The sequence below is a fragment of the Portunus trituberculatus genome, chromosome 28, assembly GCF_017591435.1.
Source record: "Portunus trituberculatus isolate SZX2019 chromosome 28, ASM1759143v1, whole genome shotgun sequence".
In the NCBI taxonomy this organism is placed as follows: Eukaryota; Metazoa; Arthropoda; class Malacostraca; order Decapoda; family Portunidae; genus Portunus; species Portunus trituberculatus.
In genome coordinates this window covers 12,211,056-12,235,875 of record NC_059282.1, presented here as the reverse complement: position 1 = coordinate 12,235,875, position 24,820 = coordinate 12,211,056, and the positions used below count along the sequence as shown (strand labels likewise).

General features: G+C 41.4%; 1 protein-coding gene across 2 annotated transcripts in view; it reads left to right on the top strand.

Annotated features, from left to right (window-relative positions):
* LOC123510038 (protein Wnt-11b-like) overlaps nt 1–24,820 on the top strand; it is a 66,581-nt gene that overhangs the window by 32,452 nt on the left and 9,309 nt on the right. Inside the window, exons 3-6 of one of the 2 annotated variants that reach the window (XM_045264780.1) lie at nt 1,676–1,908; nt 10,001–10,417; nt 20,317–20,415; nt 23,407–23,600. In XM_045264780.1, the coding sequence (XP_045120715.1) occupies nt 1,676–1,908; nt 10,001–10,417; nt 20,317–20,415; nt 23,407–23,600 (943 nt within the window). The remainder of the gene's footprint in view (nt 1–1,675; nt 1,909–10,000; nt 10,418–20,316; nt 20,416–23,406; nt 23,601–24,820) is intronic. The other variant, XM_045264781.1, reaches the window with a different exon arrangement.

The window sequence follows — 24,820 nt, the reverse complement described above, 5'->3', positions numbered from 1 at the left end:
TATGAATGGAAAACGAACCTAGGCGTGTGGAACAAATACCATAGAAATACATAGGTTAGGGCCAGCGCTGTAGGGAGTCACCTGGTCGGAATTGGGCGGATTAAGAAGTAGAAAGAGCAAGAAGGCCCACAAGGGATCAGAAAAGGGACTAAGGTTGCAGGTAAGGAAGAAAATTAACTAACAAATGAAAGCTTGACTGAGTGAGGAAGAAGTGATAGGGGCAGGGAAAATATGGGAAGGTTACTGAATAAGGCGAGTGAGAAAGAAATGGAGAGGAGAGACGAATGAGGAAGGACAGCAGACAGGGATGCAGGAGGGAAGACAGATAAGGAGGCAAGGTAAAGGACAGTGGGCAAGAGACTGACATGAAGGAGGTTGGGATACAGGAGAAGGGAAGGGAGTGGTAAATTTTCTACGTACCTTTGACGGTCTGAAGGAGCAGGGGAGGGAGGGATGGAGGCAGGGAAGGACAGAGGAGGGGATGTGGTTAGGTAAGGTTGGGGCACAGGCTGTGATTCTTAAGGCTCCTCTGGCTATATTACTAAGGGGAAAACTCACCCTTATGAACCCCAGACAACCTGAATCCTAATTACAATCCACATTCAGTCTCTTGTTCTGTTTGGTGAGTCAAAGTCAATAATAGAGTTTAAAATGTTTTCTCCCATGAGCACCTTTACCCAGGGATCGTGCGTATCACCTGCCGATTAACTGGCTATTGGCCCACTGATGGCGACACTTCACACTTTTACTCCTGCTCTACAAGGTAACACACTGCCGGCCCTCTGCAGGCAGTTGTTATGTGCCAGGTACTGCTTGAACGCATCTCAGGAATCGTGGCTCTCAACAAATTACGTGTACTGGTAGGCCTTGACAAACTAGCTCTCGCCCCTCTCTCTCTCTCTCTCTCTCTCTCTCTCTCTCTCTCTCTCTCTCTCTCTCGAAGCAAGGATGAGCTACACGAACGCCACAGTAGTCATTAGCCTGTCGGGTTCTGCCAATTACATTTTTTTTCATCTATCTCATTTTCCCTCCTTGTTTGTTTGATTGCGTGTGAGAATTTCTGGTGGTAGTATGTGTGTGTGTGTGTGTGTGTGTGTGTGTGTGTGTGTGTGTGTGTGTGTGTGAACAATTAGTGACCAGCAGCTCCTTTAACTTCCCTTCTCCTCCTCCTCCTCCTCCTCCTCCTCCTCCTCCTCTCCTCACTCTCTACTAAAATTCCATGTAATTTTTTAACATCACATGGTTTCGCCTTTTTTCCTGCCAGCCTCGGCTGGAGGGAGGGGTGGGTGGGGAGGAGCCTTCTGCTTTGCTGTCCTGTCTCCACCACTGGTAGTTAGTAGATAGTCTCCACAAACAGCCTAGTAAGGACCTAAGGGTGTGTTGCTGTTCGTCTTCTTTTGTCTTCCTTTGTATTCCTTTGTATTCCTCCTCTTCCTCCTCCTCCTCCTCCTCTTCCTCCTCCTCCTCCTCCTCCTCCTCTTCCTTCTGGCACACAACCCTGAATGAACAATCTAATACAAACTAATAAACCATGAAGTAGCACAGTACAAGAATATATATGAATACACACTACTTATGCAACGGTGTATATATATATACAGGTGTGTGTGTGTGTGTGTGCAGCAATGTACGTATGCATAACTCTTGTGTGTATATGTGTGTGTACCTCATACAGGCACGAGGGAGCAGGCGGTTGTGCACGCTCTCAGCTCTGCCGCAGTGACGTGGGCGGTGGCTCGGGCGTGTTCTCTGGGGACGCTGGTGCTGTGCGGGTGTGGACGCGTGCCCCAGGAACCCCCGAACGGCCATTTCAAGTGGGGCGGCTGCGGGGACAACGTGAGGTTCGGTGCAGCCTTCGCCAAGCACTTCATAGACGCTAAGGACGGCGTGAGGAGGAAGATGTCCCGGGTGAGTGTGCGTGTGTGTATGTGTGTGTGTGTGTGTGTGTGTGTGTGTGTGTTTCACTGTTTGATCTGCTGCAGTCTCTGACGAGACAGCCAGACGTTACCCTACGGAACGAGCTCAGAGCTCATTATTTCCGATCTTCGGATAGGCCTGAGACCAGGCACACACCACACACCGGGACAACAAGGTCACAACTCCTCGATTTACATTCCGTACCTACTCACTGCTAGGTGAACAGGGGCTACACGTGAAAGGAGACACACCCAAATATCTCCACCCGGCCGGGGAATCGAACCCCGGTCCTCTAGCTTGTGAAGCCAGCGCTCTAACCACTGAGCTACCGGGCGTGTGTGTGTGTGTGTGTGTGTGTGTGTGTGTGTGTGTGTGTGTGTGTGTGTGTGTTTCGAGGGAAGCAGCAAGGCACCGAGGGACACCAATCGGAAACGCCTAAGTAAAGACTGGCCACGGACAAAGGCATGACACTACAAGGTAAGCACGGCAGAGTAAAGCAAGACGGGGACGAGACACGGCAGAATGAGACGAAATAGATTGGGCACACCAGAGTAAGTTATGGCAGGGACTTTAAACGGAAGGGTGAAAGAAAGAAAGAAAAAAAAGACACGGTAGGATGAAACAGTACAAAAACATAGATACAGGAAGCAGGATAGACTAAACTGAAGATAGAAAAGGCCACAACTAAGAACGATTACAGCAAAGTAGGAGGGAAATAAGGAAGAACACAGCAAAGGAATGTGAAAACAGCAAAAGAGAACAAGGTGAGATACATCAAAGGGGGAGTGTGATGAAGTATAGAGAAAAGATTGAAGTACATTGTTCTTGAGGTTGATAGAGACAAAGACATCGGTAAGGAAAGGAATAAAAGGTCTATTGTAGGCAATAATGAGAATAAATCAGGAGACACGATGAGTAGAGAGAAATGAGAATAAGCGGAGAGAAGAAAGCTTATGTGTAGAAGTTTTGTTTGAGATAAAAAGAAAAGAAGACAGAAAATGAAGCAAGTAAAAAAAAAAGAGAAATTGAAGGAAGAGATGATGGAGATGTGAGAGGAGAGAAGAAGGAATAAAGAGAAGAAAGAGGAGAGAGGAAAGTTTATGTAAATGTTTTGTTTGAGGAAAAAAAAAAGAGAGAAAAAGAAAGAAGAATGAGAAACGAATAAAGAAAAAATACGATAAATTGAGGGAAGAGAAGATGGAGATGTGAGAGGAGAGAGGCAAAAGAGGGAATAAAGAAAAGAAAGAAAGAAAGAAAATGAAGGGCATGAAAAAAAGGAGGGAAGAAAAGAAATGAAGAAAGAGAAGGAAAGGAGTGGAAAGAAAGATTAAGGTGGAAGAAAAATTTGGAGGGAGAAGAAAAAGGAAGGAAGATCGCAAATGAAAAGAGAAGTAAAAGGGAAAGAAAGAAGGAAGGAAGGAAGGAAAGAAGAAGGGAATACAGCAAGGGAGTAAAGATGTGGAAGGAGATAATGATTAATATAACAGTTTGAAACATGATTTATTGAAAAAATGAGAGTAAGGGAGATGAAGACGGACGGAGAGAAGAGGAAAAAGTAAAGGCTGTTTATAATGGAAGAAGATAAATTGTGGATGAAAAATGTGAAGAGAAGAGAAAAAGAAAAGCATTATTCTTGCAAGATGCTTTGATGGAGGGAAATATGTGAGGAAGAAGAACAAAAAAGAAAAAAAACGAAGGAAAGGAAAGAAAAACCAAGGATGTTTGAAATAATTTAGTAAATGGAGAGAGAGATAAACGAAGAGGAGATGAATGAAGAAGAAGAAGAAGAAGAAGAAGAAGAAGAAGAAGAAGAAGAAGAGAGAGTAAAGAAGCGTGTCAAGGATGAGAGAGAGAGAGAGAGAGAGAGAGAGAGAGAGAGAGAGAGAGAGAGAGAGAGAGAGAGAGAGAGACGTGGGAGAAAAGGATAGAGGAAGAGAAAAAAAAAGTAAGAAAAAACGAAGCTTAGACCACATGAAGGTCATTTAAAAACATAATGAAGGACAACAAGATAATAATAACACACACACACACACACACACACACACACACACACACACACACACACACACACACACACACACACACACACACACACACACACACACACACAGGAAAGAAAAAGAGATGAGGATAGAGACAGACAGACAGACAGACAGACAGACAGAAGGCTAAATGTCAGAGGGGGGAAGAGTCGAGGCGGGCGGAAAGGGGCGGGGCGGGCTGAGTATACGACAATGGGGGGTCGTAGTGGAAGGGTGGGGCAGGAAGCAGATGGGGGAGTGGGTGGGTGATGCACGTAGTGGGATATGCTGAGGCGGGGCTAGGGGGCGGGGCGGGGGCATCTTGATACTCTAATAGGTGGAGACAGGTGGTGGAGGTGTGGTTACTTCCACCTTACCACCCCTAACACCTGGCACTCCTCCTCCTCCTCCTCCTCCTCCTCCTCCTCCTCCTCCTCCTCCTCCTCCTCCTCCTCCTCCTCTATCTCCTCCTCCTTCTGCACTTTAACTCATAAATCAATAATAGAAAAAAAAACTATGTAAACAGGTGAGAGAGAGAGAGAGAGAGAGAGAGAGAGAGAGAGAGAGAGAGAGAGAGAGAGAGAGAGAGAGAGAGAGAGAATTGACATTTGACTTTACGTTACTTTTGATTGCGAGAAATAAAGTGTAATTTCTTGGAAGCTGAACCAGAGAGAGAGAGAGAGAGAGAGAGAGAGAGAGAGAGAGAGAGAGAGAGAGAGAGAGAGAGAGAGAGAGAGAGATTCGCCCTTCACTGAACTCGTTTACTTGTGAAATTACCGAGATAAGAAATATACTAGAGTTTAGATTAATTTGAAAAATCGAGACTAATTAAAACACTGAGGTAAATCGGAACACCTGTTTGGATAGAGGAACCTTTCACCTGTCCGGTCCACGCCATCAAATACTAAAACTGATGATTAAAAGCTTCCTGCATTAGACCTAGAAGTGAAGGTTAGTAGTTCTCTCTCTCTTTCCCTCTCTTTCTGTCCCTCTCTCTGTCTGTCTGTCTGTCTGTCTGTCTCTCTGTCTGTCTCTCTCTGTCTCTCTCTCTCTCTCTCTCTCTCTCTCTCTCTCTCTCTCTCTGCTTCCACGAAATCTCACGGTTCTTCTCACAATCAGCACACATTAATTTGAATGCTAATCGTCTAGCGACATTCGGTAATTGAAGGCAATATCTTTTTCTTTTTTCTTTCTTTCTTTCTTTTTTTTTTTTTTTACAAAGTCTAATCATTAATAACCTGTTTGAAGAATTCCTGCTTGGGAACTGACTTGCTGAGTGACTGCTGGTGCGGGTGGCTGGTAAAGGATGGTGAAGGTGGTGGTGTTGGTTGTGGTGGTGGTGGTGGTGGTGATAAGTAAAGGTGATAGTGATGATGATTGTATTTTTTTTGTTTTATAGTGTTTTTAAATGGTGATGAGTTTATGTGCATTCAAATTTATGGTAATGGGAGATTGTGTGGCGATGTTTGACTTCTTGTGTGTGTTTAGAGAGTTGCGACAAGTGAAGGTGAAGTTGTGGTATTGATATGTTGGTGCAGTTACCTATTCATCATGTTGGTGGTGCCGTGTGTGACTGTCTCATGGCTGGCATTGCTACACATTACTTCTCTTTCACTCTCTCCGTGAGGGAAGCAAAACAAATACGCATCTATCATAAAACTCTACTTCTACTACTACTACTACTACTACTACTACTACTACTACTACTACTACTACTACTACTGCTGCTACTGTTACTACTACTTCTATTACTACTACTTCTACTTCCTCTACTACTACTACTTTTACTTCTACCTACTACTACTACTACTACCACCACTACTACTACTACACTTTCACTTTTACTACTACTACTACTACTACTACTACCACTACTACTGCTGCTGCTACTACTACCACTACTACTACTACTACTACTACTACTACTACTACTACTACTACTACTACTACTACTACTACTACTAGAGCAACAACAACAAAAACAACAACTACTACTACACTACTACGACTACAACCACTACAACCACTACAACCACTACTTCTACTATTGCTACCACTACTACTACAACAACAACAAGCACTACTACTACTACTTTTACTACTACTACAACCACTAATACCACCGCAATCACTCAAACCATGCCACTTAACACAACAACCATCAGCGCCACAAACTACCTGTCCACTCATTACCTGCACGTATATCAATCACCAGCTAATTGCTTTACCTGGCTGTACTCATCACGCCCCGCCGATACGATCAACATGCCTACCTGAACTACGGCCCTCTCACCTGTTGGTTTTGCTATTTTCTGGTCACTTCTTCCCTCTCTCTGCCTCTTGCCTGTCTGTCTCACCACCACCACCACCACCACCACCACTACTACCACCACTACCAATATCTCATTTCCTGAGGTGCAAGAAAGAAAACAACAAGAAGGGTTAGGTTTATCATATTAATTACGAGTTACAAGCAGGTTCTTCAGGTAGACTGGTAGGTCTGAGTTTAAACATCTCACTCCGCCGCTACCCATGTCTACTGCTTCCCTTCTCTCTCTCTCTCTCTCTCTCTCTCTCTCTCTCTCTCTCTCTCTCTCTCTCGCTCTCTTCTCTCTCTCTCTCTCTCTACTGTTCATACCAGCTCTAACAGTATCACGAAGATCACTGCCTAAACCACCACTACCACCACCACCACCACCACCGCCACCACTTCCACTGCCGTCTTTGAGATTGATTAACTTTGACTAAACTGTGTCTGCTTTTGCTGCTACTATTACTATTACCACCACCACCACTACTACTACTACTACTACTACTACTACTACTACCAGTAAAACACCTCGGAAGACGATTGACGAGTGAAGTTGTCAATACAGAGAGAGAGAGAGAGAGAGAGAGAGAGTAGTAGTAGTAGTAGTAGTAGTAGTAGTAGTAGTAGGAGGAGGAGGAGGAGGAGGAGGAGGAGGAGGAGGAGGAGGAGGAGGAGGAGGAGGAGGAGGAGGAGGAGGAGGAGGAGGAACAACAGCAGCAGCAACAGTAATAGTAGAAATGTTGTATATAGTGGCAACAGTAGGAGATTTCACGCCTGATTGAACACAGCGATGAATGATAAGAAAAAAATGCATAATTGAGGATAAAGAAACCAAGCCATGAAATTACGAATACGTCTTAATGCGACATGTGGTTAATAAAGGCAATAGGAGGTTGTTTGCATGACCTAATCGTTCTTAATTGTGACAAGTATAGCGATAAGAAGAAGAAACTAAAGGATAATCACGACTTCACCATTGTTATTGTATACGAACAGGAGGATGGTGGTGGTGGTGGTGGTGGTGGTGGTGGTGAAGAAGTAATAGGAGAGTATAGAAGCAAAATAAATGAAGTTGGACAGAGAAGGAGGATGAGGTGGAGGAAGCAGAGAAAAAAAAAAAGTAGGAGGAAGAGATGATGAAAGAAGAAGAGGATATTTAAGAAACGAAAAAATAAAATAAAATTGAACAGAGAATAAGGAGGAGAAGCAAGAAAAGGAATAGAGAGAGGAGGAAGAACGAAAAATTAAAGTACAAATGAATATAAATGAAATCGATGTGTTTAACTGACTGATGGGAAAAAAAATGCAGACTTAAACTGTGATAGGTTGCCCAGACTGAGAGATTAGGTGAGAAGACTGGATTCCCGTTTTAGGAGGAGAGGAGGAGGAGAAAGAGGAGGTGATGATGGTGGTGGTGGCGGTGGTGAAGTTAGAACATAAAGGAACACAAAAGAATAGCAAACTGCGGAAGGAAAATATAAATAAAGATGTACAGAAGCAAGCTGAGACGAAAATTGAAAAAGAAAAGAAAATATGAATGAAAACTTAAAAAGAAGCGTTAAACAAACAAGAAAAAAGGAGAAACAAATAGATAAAAAGACAAGAAGCAATTAGGTTTCTTTTGCAGTGACACAGAACTCAGAAGAGGACGAACCCAACCCCCAAAACACACACACACACACACACACACACACAAAGACAAATGCAATCTCACAGACACACATTCAGATAAGATAAAAGTACAAATTAACGTAAACACAATCATTATCAGTCAACATCGTCCTTTCTCCGTCCAATTAGGTACCAGAGGACCAATTAGATCCCAGAGATGAAGGCTGGATTAGTAAGTCTTCCCTATTTTTGGACAACTCGAGGTAAATTGTTATTCTCAAAAAGTCACCACGTTCTCAGGGCAATTATTTTACCTCCGCACCACTACATTATCGATACTCATGTCAGGGCTGATAATATTTACGTAGACAGTATATTCTAGTTTACCCGAGTACCCTGCCCTCATTATTTTCAAGACCATGTACTGCTTTCAACAACTTTTTCCCCCATGTGCTCTTGTGTTAATTATTATTTAGTCAAGACACGAGAGCTATATTTCCCCGCACTATAATCATATATTCTTGTATCATCAGTGTATCTGTGTGTGTGTGTGTATGTGTGTGTGTGTGTGTGTGTGTGTGTGTGTGTGTGTGTGTGTGTGTGTGTGTGTGTGTGTGTGTGTGTGTGTGTGTGTGTGTGTGTGTGTGTGTGTGTGTGTGTGTGTGTGTGTGTGTGTGTGTGTGTGTGTGTGTGTGTGTGTGTGTGTGTGTGTGAGAGAGAGAGAGAGAGAGAGAGAGAGAGAGAGAGAGAGAGAGAGAGAGAGAGAGAGAGAGAGAGAGAGAGAGAGAGAACTATAATTTCAAGAGATGTTTTTATTGTGCAAGTCTAATAATGCTGTGATGACTCAGTAATTAAAGTTAATGTATTTTAAATTTATTCCTTTGATGAACTAAAACCTTTATATTCCTCCATTATTACGAACCTCTTATTCGTTGATTTATTAAGAAAGTTTGCGTTCTTTGCATATAATTTGATATATATATATATATATATATATATATATATATATATATATATATATATATATATATATATATATATATATATATATATATATATATATATATATGCCTAGTACTATTTTTATCTTACATCTTCTATCAGTGCAAAATCGTGCATAGTTATGCCTGACCTGGGCCAACACATGACTTAAACGCGCCCTTCACACTGCTAGGAATACCTGTGATACAATCTGATATTCCTACTTCTTTGTTTTGTTCATGAGCTATTCTCTTCATCATGCATTCTTGCACCAACATCAAGTGTAATCTTAGATACTTCAGCCATCCACAACTTGTAATAAAAAAACATATTTAATTTCAATAACTTCTTGCATTCCAGTTTTAAATATTTACCTCCCATCGTTTTCGTTTCCCTGTAGCTCCACTGGCCATTAATCTGTCTGCACCGGCCACACACAAGTCATCATCCAAACACCTAAAAGCTAATTTCATATTCAAACATTCCAGTTTCTTAAGATTCTACACTTCAAATTTTTCTCTCCAACCTCCTCCCTGCACCACTACCAACCACTCTCATCTGCTCCAGCCACACTCTCCTTATCATCCAAACATCAAAAGCATAAATGTATCGTCTGTCACTCCAGTTACGTAAGATTCTATATTTATTGTTTTTCCCATATTTTCTTTTACCACCACTGAAAATAACACTATCTGTATCAGCCACACACAACTATCAAAACATCAAAAATTTAACTATCCTGTACTACTCAAGTTTATTAGAAATTCTTATCAAAATAGTCCTTCTCCCAACCACACTTCCCTGTACCAACACTGATCAAAATCTGGAACAACAAACATTCAATATACTTTTCCCAGACAACAATGTTCCCAGCAATCTTATTACCACAACGCCCATGGTCTTCAGCTAAACACCATTATATACAACTCTGCTGGAACCCTCATACTAGCAAGCTGTCGAAACGAGACACTTCAGAATGTTCGTAAATTCAAAGAAGTGGACTCAGATAATACACATAACGTGCTTGTGAACTGAGTTATTGCCCATTGACAAGTTCATAATTTCTTTCTATAATGAGACCACACGGAAAGCTCGTACCAGATGAATCTTTTTCTTACAAACTCAACGGCTTCTAACGATTATTGCTTCCTTTACATAGGAACGAGAACGCCGGGCAACCAGAAGACACAGACGAAGACAAGAGGAGGAAGACGAGGACGAGGAGGAAGAGGAAGAAGAGGAGGAGGATGAGGAGACAACTGATGAAGGATATGAAGACGAACAAGAAGAGGGAGAGGGATGGAGTAATAGCCCACGTCATAACAGGGAAGTCGAGCCTTTCTCCTTTCGCTCAACGACGGAGAGAAACGTGCAACACAAAAACACGAGAAGAAAATCAAGAAGCAGACGCAGGGAGGATGAGCAGAGAGCCAAGGCACCGAGGAGGAGGACGAGGGTGGGCAGCAGCAGGAGGAGGAGGAAGAAGGGACGGAGGAGAAAAAAGAAAGGAAGGAGGAGGCAACAGGATCCCGCCGTCACGATTATGAATCAACATAACAATAGAGTTGGAAGAAGGGTGAGTGTTGAGGTGGTAGTAGTGGTGGTGACTGACGGTTTGTTGTTGTTGGTGGTAGTAGTAGTAGTAGTAGTAGTAGTAGTAGTAGTAGTAGTAGTAGTAGTAGTAGTTGTAATAGTAGTAGTAGTAGCAGTAGTAGTAGTAATAGTAGTAATAGTGATAGTAATAGTAATGGTAGTAGCCTTCAACTTTATTATCCTCCATGACCTAGAGCAACTGATGCAACACCCTACTCGTATTTCTGACCGTCTTGAAGACACGCCAAACATTCTTGATCTCTTCCTTACTACTAATCCTTCTGCTTATGCTGTTACCCTTTCATCTCCATTAGGCTCCTCCGATCACAATCTCATTTCTGTATCTTTTCCTATTTCCCCAATCCTTCCTCAGGATCTCCCAAAGCGGAGGTGCCTCTGGCGTTTTGCCTCTGCCAGCTGGAGGGACCTGAGGAGGTATTATGCTGATTTTCACTGGAATGATTACTGTTTCCGTGTCAGAGACCCATCTCTGTGTGCTGAACGCATAACAGAGGTGAGAGTGTCTGCCATGGAGGCGTACATTCCTCATTCTTTCTCTCAACCTAAACCTTCTAAACCTTGGTTTAACTCAGCCTGTTCTCGTGCTATACATGATAGAGAGGTTGCCCACAAAAGGTACTTGAGCCTTCCATCTCCTGAATCTCATGCACTTTATATTTCTGCCCGGAATCATGCCAAGTCTGTTCTTCAACTTGCCAAACAATCCTTCATAAATAGAAAATGTCAAAATTTTTCAAACTCTAACTTCCCTCGTGACTTCTGGCCAAAAAAAATCTCTAATAACTTCACTTCTTCATCTTTCCCTCCTTTATTTCAGCCTGATGACACCACTGCCATCTCTTGTCTCTAAAGCTGAACTCTTCTCTCAGACCTTTGCTAACAACTCCACCTTGGATAATTCTGGGCTTGTCCCTTCCTCTCCTTCTCCCTCTAACTATTTTATGTCTTCAATCAAAATTCTTCGTAATGATATTTTCCATGCCCTCGCTGCTCTAAACACTTAGAAGGCATACGGACCTGATGGGCTCCCTCATATTGTTCTAAAAATCTGTGCTTCCGTGCTTGCACCTTGCCAAACTCTTTCAACAATGTCTAACAACTTCTACCTTTTCTTCTTGCTGGAAGTTTGCCTACATTCAGCCTGTTCCTAAAACGGATGACCGTTCTAATCCCTCAAACTACCGTGCCTTTAATCTCTTGCTTGTCTTAATTTTTTTAATCTATCCTCAATAGGATGATTCTCAAACATCTTTCACTTCACAATCTTCTGTCTGATCGCCAGTATGGCTTCCGTCAAGGTCGCTCTACTGATGATCTTCTGGCTTTCCTTACTGAATCTTGGTCATCCTCATTTAGAGATTTCGGTGAAACTTTTGCTGTCGCGTTAGAAATATCAAAAACTTTTGACAGAGTCTGGCACAAAGCTTTGATCTCCAAACTGCCCTACTACGGTTTCTTTCCTTCTCTCTGCAACTTTATCTCAAGTTTCCTTTCCAACCATTCTATTGCTACTGTGGTAGACGGCCACTGTTCTTCTCATAAATCTATTAATAGTGGTGTTCCTCAGTGTTCTGTCCTGTCACCCACTCTCTTTCTTTTATTCATTAATGACCTTCTTAACCAAACTTCTTGCCCTATCCACTCCTACGCTGATGATAACACCCTACATCTTTCCACGTCCTTTCAAAGACGACCAGCCCTTCAGGGACGCCACGGAACGCCTGACGTCCAATCTTTCTAAGATTTCCAATTGGGGCAGAGAAAATTTAGTAGTTTTCAATGCCTCAAAAACTCAATTCCTCCATCCATTAACTCGACACAACCTTCCAGACAACTATCCCCTCTTCTTTAATGACACTCAACTGTCTCCCTCTTCCGCACTGAATACCCGATCGGTCTGTCCTTTACTCATAATCTTAACTGGAAACTTCACATCTCATCTCTTGCTAAAACAGCTTCTATGAAGTTAGGCGTTTTGCGGCGTCTCCGCCAGTTTTCCTCTCCCCTCCAACTGCTAACTCTGTACTAGGGCCTTGTATGGAGTACTCTTCGCATGTTAGGGGGTTTCACTTACACAGCTTTATAGATAGAGTGGAATCAAAAGCTTTTCGTCTCATCAACTCCCCTCCTCTGACTGACTGTCTTCAGCCTCTTTCTCACCGCCGGAATGTTACATCTCTTTATCTCTTTTACCGCTATTTTCATGCTAACTGTTCTACTTTCTAACTGCATGCCTCCCGTCCTCCTGCGGCCTCGCTGCACAAGGCTTTCTTCTTCCTCTCATTCCTATTCTGTCCAACTCCCTAACGCAAGAGTTAACCAGTGCTCTCAATCATCCATACCTTTCTCTGGTAAACTCTGGAACTCCCTACCTGCTTCTGTATTTCGGTCTTCCTACGACTTGACTTCTTTTAAGAGGGATTTTTTTCCTTAATTTTGGTTAACTTTACTTTTCTTTTCGGGAACCAGCAGTCAAGTGCTTTCTCTCGTGCATAAAAAGGGTAGTAGTAGTAGTAGTAGTAGTAGTAGTAGTAGTAGTAGTAGTAGTAGTAGTAGTAGTAGTAGTAGTAGTAGTAGTAGTAGTAGTAGTAGTAGTAGTAGTAGTAGTAGTAGTAGTAGTAGTAGTAGTAGTAGTAGTAGTAGTAGTAGTAGTAGTAGTAGTAGTAGTAGTAGTAGCAGTCTACCTTCAAGACTGCATCTGGCTGTTTCCATAATGGTAATTTTGGTGAGAGAGAGAGAGAGAGAGAGAGAGAGAGAGAGAGAGAGAGAGAGAGAGAGAGAGAGAGAGAGAGAGAGAGATCTGATCTTGCAATAATACGTACATTATCAGAACAACACCAATAAACCGTCTAATTTCTTTTTCTCCTCTCCCACGGTTACAAACACACACACACACACACACACACACACACACACACACACACACACGGTAGCTCAGTGGTTAGGGCGCTGGCTTCACAAGCCAGAGGACCGGGGTTCGATTCCCCGGCCGGGTGGAGATATTTGGGTGTGTCTCCTTTGACGTGTAGCCCCTGTTCACCTAGCAGTGAGTAGGTACGGGATGTAAATCGAGGAGTTGTGACCTTGTTGTCCCGGTGTGTGGTGTGTGCCTGGTCTCAGGCCTATCCCAAGATCGGAAATAATGAGCTCTGAGCTCGCTCCGTAGGGTAACGTCTGGCTGTCTCGTCAGAGACTGCAGCAGATCAAACAGTGAAACATTCACACGCACACGCACACGCACACTGCAAAATATCCTCCCGCTTCACAAGAAGGGAATAATGTTGGCCAAGGAAAAAAAGTATGCACAAAAGAACATGCGATTCTAATGATTACCTGTTCCCTTCCCTCTATCTCTTCTGATCAAGATGTCTTATCGTCTGGCTAGTCCTAATGCCTCACCCGCAAAATTGAAATATCTTTCATACCTTCTGCTTCACCGGACAAGCTAGTGTTCACCTTGTAATTGCCGTGTGTGTGTGTGTGTGTGTGTGTGTGTGTGTGTGTGTGTGTGTGTGTGTGTGTGTATTTACCTAGTTGTATTTACCTAGTTGTAGTTTTACAGGACCTGGGTTTTACGCTCGTGTGGTCCCGTCTCCAGTGTTTTTCTTTAAAAACACACTCTTTGCTGACACCACTTCCTCACTCAAACTGTTCCACGTCTCAACACATCTTTCCGAGAAACTATATTTTTTTAACATCTCTCAGACATCTTCCCTTCCTCAGTTTTTTACTATGCGATCTTGTGCTTCGAGTGTCATATTCTTCTCTCAGGATCAGTTTTTCATTATCCACTTGGTCCATTCCGTTAATCAATTTATAAACTTGTATCAGATCCCCTCTCTCCCTTCTCTGTTCCAGGGTTGGTAGATATATACCCTTTAGTCTCTCCTCATATGTCATCCCTTCAAATTTTGGAACCATTCTTGTAGCCATTTTTTGTAGTTTCTCCAACTTCCTTATGTGTTTTTTTTAAGGGGGGTCCATACTACTCCTGCATATTCCAATCTGGGTCTTATTATAGTACTTATTAATTTCTTCAGTATTTCTTTGTCCATGTAGTGAAATGCTAATCCAATATTCCTTAGCAAATTATATGTCTCTCTGAAAATTCTATCAATATGGCTTACTGGTTGATTGTTTTCTTCCATCGTCACTCCTAAGTCCTTTTCCTTTTTTACTTTCTCTAGTTCTACTCCATCTCCCATCTTATAGATTCCCACTGGTCGTCTTTCACTCTTTCCTATTTCCATGACATGGCTTTTGTCCACATTGAACTCCATCTCCCACTTTTTCTCCATTTCCAGATCTTATTTAGGTCTTCGTGCAGTATTTCACAATCCTCTTTTTGCTTTATAACTCTGCACAGTTTCGCATTGTCCGCAAACAGATTTATGAAGCTGTTCACTCCCTCTGGCATGTCGGAGTAAACAGCTGTGTGTGTGTGTGTGTGTGTGTGTGTGTGTGTGTGTGTGTGTGTGTGTGTGTGTGTGTGTGTGTGTGTGTGTGTGTGTGTGTGTGTGTGTGTGTATTTACCTAATTGTACCTAGTTTAACTAGTTGGATATTACAGGGTTCGAGCGGGGCTCATTGTGACCTGTTTCCGTATCTAGTTTTATCCAAAATTTTCTTACATTTATGCACACTCTCTGCTGTTACAATCTTGCACTCAGGCTGTTCCAGATGTCCACCGTCCTATGTGGAAAACTAAACTTTTTAAGTTTCTCAAACATTGACTTTTCGTAATCTTCTTTGAGGTTTCCTTTGTCCGCCTTTCTCCATCTTCAAACATGTCATGTCAAATCATGTCTATCTATCTTTTCCATACAGTTCACTAACTTGTACATAGTTATCAGATCTCCTCTCTCCCGTCTATCCTCCAAAGTTAGTAGTTTCATTTCCTTTAGTCTATCTTCATAAGGAAGGTATTTCGGCACCATTTTTGTGGCCATCCTTTGGATTCTTTCTAGTTTTCTGATGTCCTATTTTTGCATGTGTGGTGACCACACCACTGCAGCTTATTCAAGTATAGGTCTTATCATCGTGGTTATGATCTTAATCATACTCTTATTCAGGTAGTTAAATGCCACCCTGATATATGTTAATGTCTTATATGTTGAAGCAAATAACCCATTTATGTGCCTTTCTGAGGACAGGGTATCTTATATAATCGCTCCCAGGTCTCTCTCTTCCTTCTTTTTCATTATAATCTCTTGCCCCATTCTGTACTCCCACGTCAGCCTTCTATTACTTTTACCCATATCCATCACATGACATGTTTTTGGCATTAAATTCTAATTTCCACTTCAGACTCCATCCCCAGATCGTATCGATATCTCTCTGCAATTCCACACAATCTTCATTGTTTCTTATTATTCTCAAGGGGCTTCACATCATCAGCAAACAAATTTATGTAACTACTCAGGTTCTCGTGTATGTATATCGTTGATATAAATCTGAAACATTATTGGTGCCAGCACTGACCCTTGTGGTACGTCACTAGTTACTGTGCTCCAACTTGAGGGGATGTCTCTTATCACTGTCCTCATTTCATTTCATCCTCCTACGTATTCTATTTTCCATAAGAATCTTCTATGTGCTACTCTTTATTAATATCTAAATACACTGTGTCCACCTATCCATCTCTCCGTTGTACCTCATCTGTCACCCGTGCAGAGAAACTTTGTTAATTTGTTATACAGGATCTTCACCTTCTAAATCCAAATTGGGAGTTATTTATGATTTCATTTTCCCGCAGATAATCTTTAATCACAATTTCACAGAGCTTTCCCACAACACTTGTCAGTGACAGAGGTCTATAATTCAAGGGCTTGGTTTTTTTCCTTCCTTTATATATTGGGACTATATTTTCTCTTTTCCATTCCATTGGTACTTTCCCTTCCGTTAATGAGCTGCTGGATCTGCCATTTGTTTTCTACATATTTTCAGTGTCCATCCTGACACTCCATCTGGCCCCATTACTTTTCTTACATCTACCTTTTCTAGTAATTTATTAATTTCTTGTTTATGCACCATGATGTTTCCTAACCCTTCCTGCGTCAGTTCGTCGTTTTTTTCCATAAAATCCCCTTCTGCATTAGATAATGATCTGAAGCTCACATTCATCAGTTCACTTATGTCTCCCGTTGTTTCATGTACCGTGCTTCCCTTTGTTAACTTAGTGATGGTGTCTCGGCTCGTCATGTCATTTTTTCCATTCATATACTTGTAGAATAGCTTGGGTTCCTCTCCTCATCTTTCTACAACATCCTTTTCAAACTTTCTCTCCTCCTCCTCCCTCCTTATTCAAATATATTCATTTCGTGCCTCATTATATTGCTTCTTATTCTCTTAATTTCTCTGCTTCCTTGATTTCTTCAAGTAACATCCTTTCTCTTCTTAGCCTTCGCACATGTAGCGTTATACCATGTGTGTTTGTTCTCTTTAACTCTGTATACCAGAACATACCTCCTTACGTGTGTGTGTGTGTGTGTGTGTGTGTGTGTGTGTGTGTGTGTGTGTGTGTGTGTGTGTGTGTGTGTGTGTGTGTGTGTGTGTGTGTGTGTGTGTGTGTGTGTGTGTGTGTGACGAAGGAAAATGCTATATTGTGTCCATGATTTACATATATATCTTTATTATTGATCTTGTCGCGGTATGCTGTGCCTGAGTTCCTTTGGTTCACGAGTCTTTCCCATTCCACCATGGCCAGACAGTATTAAGAGTGTGCATGAATGAGTGGTGCCTTGTTCAGGCTTCCCCATATGAGATTGCCAGCCTAATATATACATAGTTAAATTATTCATATTGTTGTTGTTGTTGTTGTTGTTGTTGTTGTTGTTGTTGTTGCTGCTGCTGCTTTTCTTGTTGGTGATGGAGGTGTTCTTATGACCAACAACATCCATAAGTCTAATGATATGACAAACAGTTCCCACATGCACATAGGAACATGGCAAACACGATCCACAGACTTATTGAAATGTGGCTTCTTTATCCCAGAGAATTCTATCACAGGAAAATCAATATGAGATTAAAGAAATCTGAGACAGTCTTCTGAGACATCTTTTATTACTTTTGATACACTACTGAACGTTATCCGTGCATTCTAGAGTATTTCATAATTGCAGACTTATTGAAATGTGGCTTCTTTATCCCAGAGACCAATTCTTCTTTGGCTTTTGAACCATAAAACATAAGAATAAACAACAGAAAACTCTAAGATATATTTCCAAAACATGTACGATAGCAATCAATCTCTCTCTCTCTCTCTCTCTCTCTCTCTCTCTCTCTCTCTCTCTCTCTCTCTCTCTCTCTCTCTCTCTCTCTCTCTCTCTCTCTCTCTCTCTCTCTCACTTTACAACAGGTTTAGAGCCTTACATCATACAGAAATAAAGACATATATAAACAAAATTCGATAAGCAAATAATTATGACACACAAAAAATAAAACTAGCAATAAAGGCAATGATTATGATAATGGTAATAACTGGACGCTGTACAGAGAGAGAGAGAGAGAGAGAGAGAGAGAGAGAGAGAGAGAGAGAGAGAGAGAGAGAGAGAGAGAGAGAGAGAGAGAGAGAGAGAGAGAGAGAGAGAGAGAGAGAGAGAGAGAGAGAGAGAGAGCTACTTGCATGACTGCCTCCCGCGGGCCTGTCTGGCTTGACGAGTCTGGAAGGGGTGGGTGCTAATGGAGGGGGCGGGGAGTAGGAGGGGGTGATGCGCTTCCTACCTGCCTGTTCCCGCTTACCTATAGGAATCACCCGCAAGTTACTGCATCCTATCTCTCTGTCTATCGCTTGTCTGTCTGTCCGTCTGCCTGTTCATTGCTTCGCTACGTATCTGCTGACAGTTTTTTCTGTTCAATATGTTACTCCTGCTATCTTTCTCTGGCTGTCTGTCTGTTTGTTTGATATTATCTGTACGTCATTTTCTTCTTTTTATTTTTTATTTAAGTGTTTATTATTATTGTAGTTAGTACTGTTATTGTTATTATTACTATTCTTGTTGTTGTTGTTGTTGTTCTTCTTCTTCTCCTTTTCTTCTTCCTCTTCCTCCTCCTCCTCCTTCTCGTTCTCCTTCTCTCCTCCTCCTCCTCTCTTCCTCTTCCTCCTCCTCCTTCTCCTCCGTCTTGAAAAATAGCAAATACTTTGGCAATGAAATCCAACTTGCTGAGAACCTACACTACCACTTTAGATTCATATTTACTGAGAAAATGTTTTGAATGTCTACCATCCACTACAACCCTGCATCACAACTCATTTTCTAGCACGTGTTTACTTTTACAAGGAAAAAATAGATGCAGTTAATGATTCGCTGAACATTTTCACTGCGTGTGTATATATATATGATGATACCAGGGCACTAGGTAGAGATTATTTTGATCTCCCCCTCATAAGCACCTCCCATATAGAATTAAAGCTCACGGTGTATCAGGAGACACTCTTATTGAATGGTCTAATAGGTACTGCCTTATGAACTCTAATTTCGATAAATGCTACTTACTACGTGCTGAAAATAGTAATTCGTTAGATAATTACAAAACAGATAATGAACCTTCAAAAATGATGATGGCAAAAACGATCTGGGAGTTTTATAGTTAATAAATTTAAAACCCAGTAAACATTGCACTGGTCTTTTCTATTCCTCCTCCTCCTCCTCCTCCTCCTCCTCCTCCTCCTCCTCCTCCTCCTCCTCCTCCTCCTCCTTTCACTCTGGTCTTAAGCCGCCTACTTTTCTCTCCTGTCCCTTTCACCAGTGGTCATTGTAGTATAGTATTGATATAAACAGCCTAGTCAGGACCTCAAAGTATGCTGTTGTTTGTGTTCCTTTGTATTCCTTTATATATTCCTCCTCCCACTCCTTCTTCTTCTCCTACTCCTCCTCCTCCTCCTCTTCCTCCACTTATTCTTACTCCTACTCTTTTTTATCTTCATTATTTAGATACCTGTCTGTCAGCAAAGGTGGAAATTCTCTCTCTCTCTCTCTCTCTCTCTCTCTCTCTCTCTCTCTCTCTCTCTCTCTCTCTCTCTCTCTCTCTCTCTCTCTCTCTGATTAAGCCACTAATCTTGCCTCACCCTCACATCTCTATCGATATTCTATTTTTCTGGCTCCTCTCTCTCGCTTGTTATTTCTCCCCTCTTCTCTCGCTCTCTCTCTCTCTCTGGCAGTCAATCTCATACCCCTTGTTTTTGTTCCCCTCCCTGTTACTGGACGGCGAGAACCAAACGCACGGTACATCTCATTCTCAATCACTATTTCGAGTTTTTCCTTCCTTATATTCTTTCAGAGAGTTAGAAGAGTTGAGAGAGAGAGAAAGAGAGAGAGAAAGAAAGAAAGTATTTTCAGGAACAGGTAAATAGCAAATCAGGAACATTTCTCATATCTAGGCACGTCTCTCTCTCTCTCTCTCTCTCTCTCTCTCTCTCTCTCTCTCTCTCTCTCTCTCTCTCTCTCTGGAAAACCCGTCAAACCTGTATCGAATCAGTTTATAAAAGCATAATTTTTCATCAAGGTTCTTATCCTTCATCGTCCCAGTAGGACTCGGCATTATGAGGTGCTAGAGTTCGGGTAATTAGGGAAGGGAAGGCACAAGAGTAAATGCAGAAAGAGAGAAAGGAAATGCATAGATGTTACTTGCTCTTAAGTGACGCCTAAGGATGAGAAGTTCAGAGAGAGAGAGAGAGAGAGAGAGAGAGAGAGAGAGAGAGAGAGAGAGGCGATATAGAACCCTCAGCTACATGTTTAGTTCCTTTTATCTTCCTATGCCCCCCCTCTCTCTCTCTCTCTCTCTCTCTCTCTCTCTCTCTCTCTCTCTCTCTCTCTCTCTCTCTCTCTCAAACAACTAATGTCTCCAAAATTTTCTCCCCCAGGTAGTGAAGTCGTCTCTCTCCACCCAGTGCAAGTGTCACGGCGTCTCAGGCTCCTGCAACATAAAGACTTGCTGGAAGGCGCTGCCGAGCTTCACACAGGTTGGTGCTTCTGTGTCTACTGTTTATTTACTTATTTATTTTTTCTAAGTCTATACAGTTTTTGTTTTTCTTAATCAAGCGGGAAATCATAGAGCTCTTTCTCCTTAATGGATTCGTGTTGTTGTCTTCCACGTTTAACTTCATTCTTTGTTTGGAAGGAGTATAAATTAGGGAGATTTTTTTTTTTCGTTTCTAATGCACTGAGATTATTTTTTTTCCCACGTATTAAAATACATGTTTAGTTATAATATTGATAAAAGGTTTATTATGTGTGCCCAGTAAGGTTAGGAAGTTTAACTTGTCATGTCTTGAATAGTAAATTGAATTATTTACGTCTATGTATAACTTAAAAAGGAATTATTAGTACTACATTAAGTTACTTATGTTCAGCTGATTAGTAAAGCTAATCGCACTTCCTTAATCACTTATGTCAAAATGAAGAGCAAAACTTTGTTTTAGTTTTTACCTTACTTATTTGCGTCGTAGTAAAATGCGAAGGTCAATTATCCTTATTAAACTTAATTATACATGCATCCAAGTGAATAGTGAATCTTAATTAGCAGTGTTGAACCTAATTACTTACCTACACAACTGGCCACATCAAAAAAGGTATTAAGAATTGCGTGAGTGGCAGCGTTGATTAGACAGACAGGTGGGTAGTGAGTTTCCCCTCTGGGTGGGTGATTGAGAACGTGCGTAGCTAATCTTTTACACTATTTGGTACTGGCTTCCTATTACACCTCGGTAAGTACACGTGCATGATTAATTATTCCCAGGTGATTACTCTTACTAATGAACTCAGGTGGTAAATGGTATCCTGCTGATCACACATACAATTACTAGTTCTTCATTAACGCACAAGTAAACATCATTGTCATGCCCATTAAACAAACGAGTCCTAATGACCTGACCGCCAAGAAATGCAAATGTTGTCCTTAATTAGTCACGCGCAGCTAAATAAAAAGAAAAATTTGAAAAGCTATTAAAAGGTAGAGCAAACTTTGTTATGCGAATTTCTTCAGGCAATGAATTATTCTATTTTTAATGGGCCAACTTGTACAACAGGTGAGTGGCAAAGCTAATCATTAACCCACAGGTAAAAACTAGAACTTAAAGGTGATACGAGGCGGTAGTTCAAACGAATCTTCTAATAGACACCTTCATGAACACAACCAGAACCTCCACAAGCATAAACAGATAATAATACCACCGGTCAGTCTGCCACAGCCACACTAATGCGAGGAAGGGCAGAGGCTGGTTGCTAAGACTTGCTCAGGCCATATAGTGCCAGCAGGATGGATCACGCGTCCCAGTACTGAGGTGTTGACGAGGCAGCGGCGGCGCCTGTCTAAACAATATGCGTCTGGCTCCCCTTGTATATGCACTGCTACTCTTCAAATGTAAGCAATATGAACATTCTCATGATGAAAGCTTCTATGTTTCTGCATAATAACTTATGCAATGCCTGTAAACTACTAGCACATGTATATTTATGACATTTTGTACAAGTACGTAAGTAAAAACCTTTAAGTTGAATTGAATAAATAATTTAACATTTAAAATAATGTACAGGCAGAAAACGGAACATGAATATCAATGCATTTATTCATTTATTTATTTATCTAATTCTATTTTGCTTTTGAGAGAAGTTATTCCAAGCTTCATTGCTTCAGAACGTTGATATTTTGACATGAGCAGCAGTGCATCAATCACATAAACTGCCCATTTTGACATGTTTGCAAGTACAGTGCGCTGATCATCAGTCAGTGGAGGAGGCAGCGATACCTGCAGAAACGATCATTATTATTCTTAGTGAGCTCTAAGTGCTTTGTATCAATTAACTAAGGAAGTCTTTCCCCGTCAGCTTAATACAACACTGAAGTAGTGCATAGTAGTAGTAGTAGTAGTAGTAGTAGTAGTAGTAGTAGTAGTAGTAGTAGTAGTAGTAGTAGTAGTAGTAGTAGTAGTAGTAGTAGTAGTAGTAGTAGTAGTAGTAGTAGTAGTAGTAGTAGTAGTAGTAGTAGTAGTAGTAGTAGTAGTAGTAGTAGTAGTAGTAGTAGTAGTAGTAGTAGTAGTAGTAGTAGTAGTAGTAGTAGTAGTAGTAGTAGTAGTAGTAGTAGTAGTAGCAACAATATTAATATAAGTAGTAATAACAGTAGTAGCAAGATAGAAGTAAAGCAGAAATATATCAAACAACTTCTATTACTGCTAGTGATCATTTAACAATAACTATGATGGCTGCGCTAATTATGAAGCGTCCACAGCAGCATCGCACAACACACAGGTGAACAGCAGCCACTTACTGCCCTGTGAGCGGATTCAACAAGAGTGGAGGAGCGAGAATGCAAATTTGACAGGAAGCGAGTGTGATAAGAGGGGATCCCGGAGGCAGGGACGGGACAGGGATGAGGGAGGGCGGGAAATTGGCGCTTCTGACTGCCTTGCATGATATGCCTTCACATGAAGCGAGGCTTGTGCCACATCTTTACATCCTGCTAAATGTAGCTTATGATTGACGTAAGGCCCAAAATGCTAACAAAATAGAATTATTACATACGCAAAAGAAAACAAAAGACTGAGCGTATAATGCATATTAGTTTTTCTAAGCTACGCATCGTCAGCCTCGAGCGAAAGTAAAAGAAATTAAGTGAATATCATATGAACTTAAAATTACAACACTGAAAGCGAAAGTATCACCTCTTTGCCATGAAGGAAAAAAAAGTAACTAAACTTGGCTAATCTAAAGTAAGGACATTAACAAAAAAAAAAAAAAACATTAAGACGCGTATAAAAATCACCGAACCTGGAAAAGAACATTTAAAACACTTTTTCTAAACATTAACAGTCACATTAAAACAACAAAAAGATAATAAAAAAAAAACTAAACACGCGAAACACAAAAAAGAAAGAGACAAACATCTCGAATGAAACAATCAGGCGTGTTTTCATTGCAATAAAGATTACGAGAACTGGTTTCCTTTCCTCCCACAGGCGGGGGAGCGGCTGTACCGACGATACTTATCAGGCGTGGAGGTGCGCGCCGTGTCTGCGGGACCGAGACTCCGCCTCCTGCCCGCCAGCCCCGCCGTGTCCCGCTTCTCCCGCGATGATCTGATCTACGTAAAGAAATCGCCGGACTACTGCCATCCGGAACCTCGTGTTGGCTCTGTTGGCACCAGAGGAAGGTGAGTAACGCTTTGCCACAATGTGCAGGTGTCTAAAGGTGTGGTATCATATGCTGCATAATCTATCAGGTATCTGGTAAGTAGCTTCGTTTATCGCATCCACATTTCTTCTTTAACCTTTACGTAATTCTAAATATGAAGCATTTTTAAGAGTATTGGCCAAGGCCAACGAAAATATATCAGAAAAAGAAAACAATATGGTCTCACCTATATAGGAGGTGCACCTGCCAAGGGCAACAATATATATATATATATATATATATATATATATATATATATATATATATATATATATATATATATATATATATATATATATATATATATATATATATATATATATATACATAAAAGACCAAAAATGAAGTGCTGGTCGACATAGGAGTAGTGGATAAAGTGGTGAGCGTGGGATTGGGCAGACGTCCACACGTAGGTTTGAATCCCACCACGTACAGCCTTAAACACTTTGCCATTTGTCGAGTGGTTTAAAGTTACCTACATGTCACCATGATACCCAGGTTGTAGGTGGTTACACCCAAGATATGAGCTTGGGCGGTGATATGGGCCCTAATATGGATACCACTATAAATAAAATTGCTGCGCCACTAATGGGCGGAAGCTGAACAGCGCTTTCCATACACTCTTCAAGTGTGCCTACAGGCGCTATCGGCCTTGACGTAAAAAAAAAAAAATATATATATATATATATATATATATATATATATATATATATATATATATATATATATATAGTCAAAAGCATTAATCGAAATCAGAGGATAAGTTGCTTGAAACTTTCCGCTTAGAAGAGTTCAAGTCATAGGAAGGTGAAAATACAGAAGGCGGCAGGGAGTTCCAGAGTTTGCCAGAAAAAAATAAATAATGGAGAATAAGAACAGAATATGGGTGAGACATTGAAGAAAGTATTGTACAGCGAAGCCTCAGGAGGAGAAGAGGCATGCAGTTAGCAAGATTAGAAGAGCAGATGGCATGAAAATAGTATTCCCGCCTCATTTAGCACTGTTGTCAAACATTAATTAAGCTCTCGACCATCATCCGTACTGTGAAAGCTATGTCAGAGTGTGGTGACGCGTCTTTTGTATCGAGTCCCCGAATAGGTGGTGCTTATCTGTCGTAAATAGCAGAAGTGGGGAAAGGTCCGAGGCGAGTGTGAGGGAACCATGACCAGCCTCCTTGTATGGCGATAGTGTTGCTGGCGG